The 1,578-nt window shown below is 55.3% G+C and overlaps 1 protein-coding gene across 1 annotated transcript; it reads left to right on the plus strand.

The window, feature by feature from the left end:
* Positions 1-322: 322 nt before the first annotated feature.
* Positions 323-1,198, plus strand: HTATIP2 (HIV-1 Tat interactive protein 2, 30kDa; the record flags this gene model as incomplete). The annotated part of the gene is made up of 2 exons (XM_009875290.1): positions 323-384; positions 973-1,198. Coding segments are annotated over 2 exons (288 nt in total), but the record flags the coding sequence as incomplete, so codon positions are not given.
* Positions 1,199-1,578: the final 380 nt, after the last annotated feature.

Raw genomic sequence — 1,578 nt, forward strand, 5'->3', positions numbered from 1 at the left:
ATCTGTTGGACTCGCTGCTTTCTGCCAGTGTCTAGTGCCAGGATCCCCAGGCTGGACACTGCCTCCAGATGCTGTTTCAGGAGCGCCCAGTCGCAGTTAGCACGATGGTTGCAAGGGTGCGCTGCTGACTAACGCTCAGGGTGGACACTCGCCCCTCGCTGCGTTTTCCAGAGCGATGCTGGCTGCCCGGGCACTGCTGCCAGCCTTGCGTCAGCATCGGTGCCCATGGCTCTGCCACTCTCTCCTGCCAACAAACAGGGTGGCAGGGATGGTGTTCGCAGTCATCCTTGTCTCCTTTCATCCTGCCCGACTGCTCTGACAGGGAGAAGTGGAGAACCTGGTCCAGGCTGTCGGTTTTGATCGTTGTACCATTCTCCGGCCAGCGTGAGTAGCGGTGGAGGAGGGAGGGCACAGGACTCCTGGGGAGGGGTGCCCAGGCAGTGTGCTGGGAGATGGAGAAAGAAACAAAAAGGATCCATGAGAGGAAGGATGGGGAGGGAAGTGGAGAAAGTAACCAGCTGCAAATGCAGCTCCTGCATGAGCGCACTCCTTCCCAGTGCTTCAAGAGCCTGAGCGCAGCAGTTTCTCATGGCCTGTCCTGATGCTGGCGTCACACGCCATGCATGGAGAAGAGGCTTGGGTTGGAAGCAGAGGTTGGGGGACATAGGTCAAAGCTTATCTCTGCACAGACCTTGACCTTGAGCAGAGGAGATAACTCCTCTGTATCCTTTCAGCTGTACCATGCTTTTGCTGCCTGGGAGAAATAACTGACATCCTGGTTTTGGCAGCACTGTGGGGAAAAGGAATTTAGCCTCACCTTGGTCACGTTTTAGGATCCTACCAAAACCCTGCAAGCCCCCATGTGGGTTTAGTAAGCTGAGCTGGTCCCCCAGTGCAGCTGGAGAACCTGGTCTCTATCTTTCTCCTGAGGGATGGTTTCAGACTGACCCACCTTGCCTCCTCGCTCCACAGGGTGCTGCTCTGCAAGCGTCAGGAGTCCCGGCCCATGGAGTGGCTGGTTCAGCACTTTCTGGGTGTCATGGCTCGGGTCTTCCCCACTGCTTACTCGGTGCCTGTGGAAACGGTGGCAAGGGCTATGGTGGCCAGTGTGCTGCAGCCAGGAAAAGGGAAGGTGGAGGTGCTGGAGAACGCGGCCATCCACGAGCTGGGAAAGGCAGCGCCACAGCAGGGCACATAGACAAAAAGGGATGGGCAGGAAAGAGCTTCATTTATTGAACAAATGCCTCTTCTGAGCCAAAGGTGAATGCTTGTGTGGGAGAGGAGGGAATGCTTGCATGGCTAATGCGGAGATGGAGGTACGTTTTGCATGGCAGCAGATTCTGTCAAGTGCCCTTACTGCCAGAAATGCAGGTGCTGGCTGGTGGGTGAGGAGAAACAACATGCTCTGACTGCCTGGATCCAGCATGCGATTCCAGGTAAAAAATGGTGTAATCCAGGCAATTGCTTGAATTCAGGCCTTAAATAAAATCCTATGACTAGTCTGTTTGTGTTGAAGTCGTGTTTGTCCCCTGCATGTTGCCCGGCCAACCGCATCTATTCACAGAGTGCGTCTTTTGG

The sequence above is a fragment of the Apaloderma vittatum genome, unplaced genomic scaffold, assembly GCF_000703405.1.
Source record: "Apaloderma vittatum isolate BGI_N311 unplaced genomic scaffold, ASM70340v1 scaffold27188, whole genome shotgun sequence".
Taxonomy (NCBI): Eukaryota; Metazoa; Chordata; class Aves; order Trogoniformes; family Trogonidae; genus Apaloderma; species Apaloderma vittatum.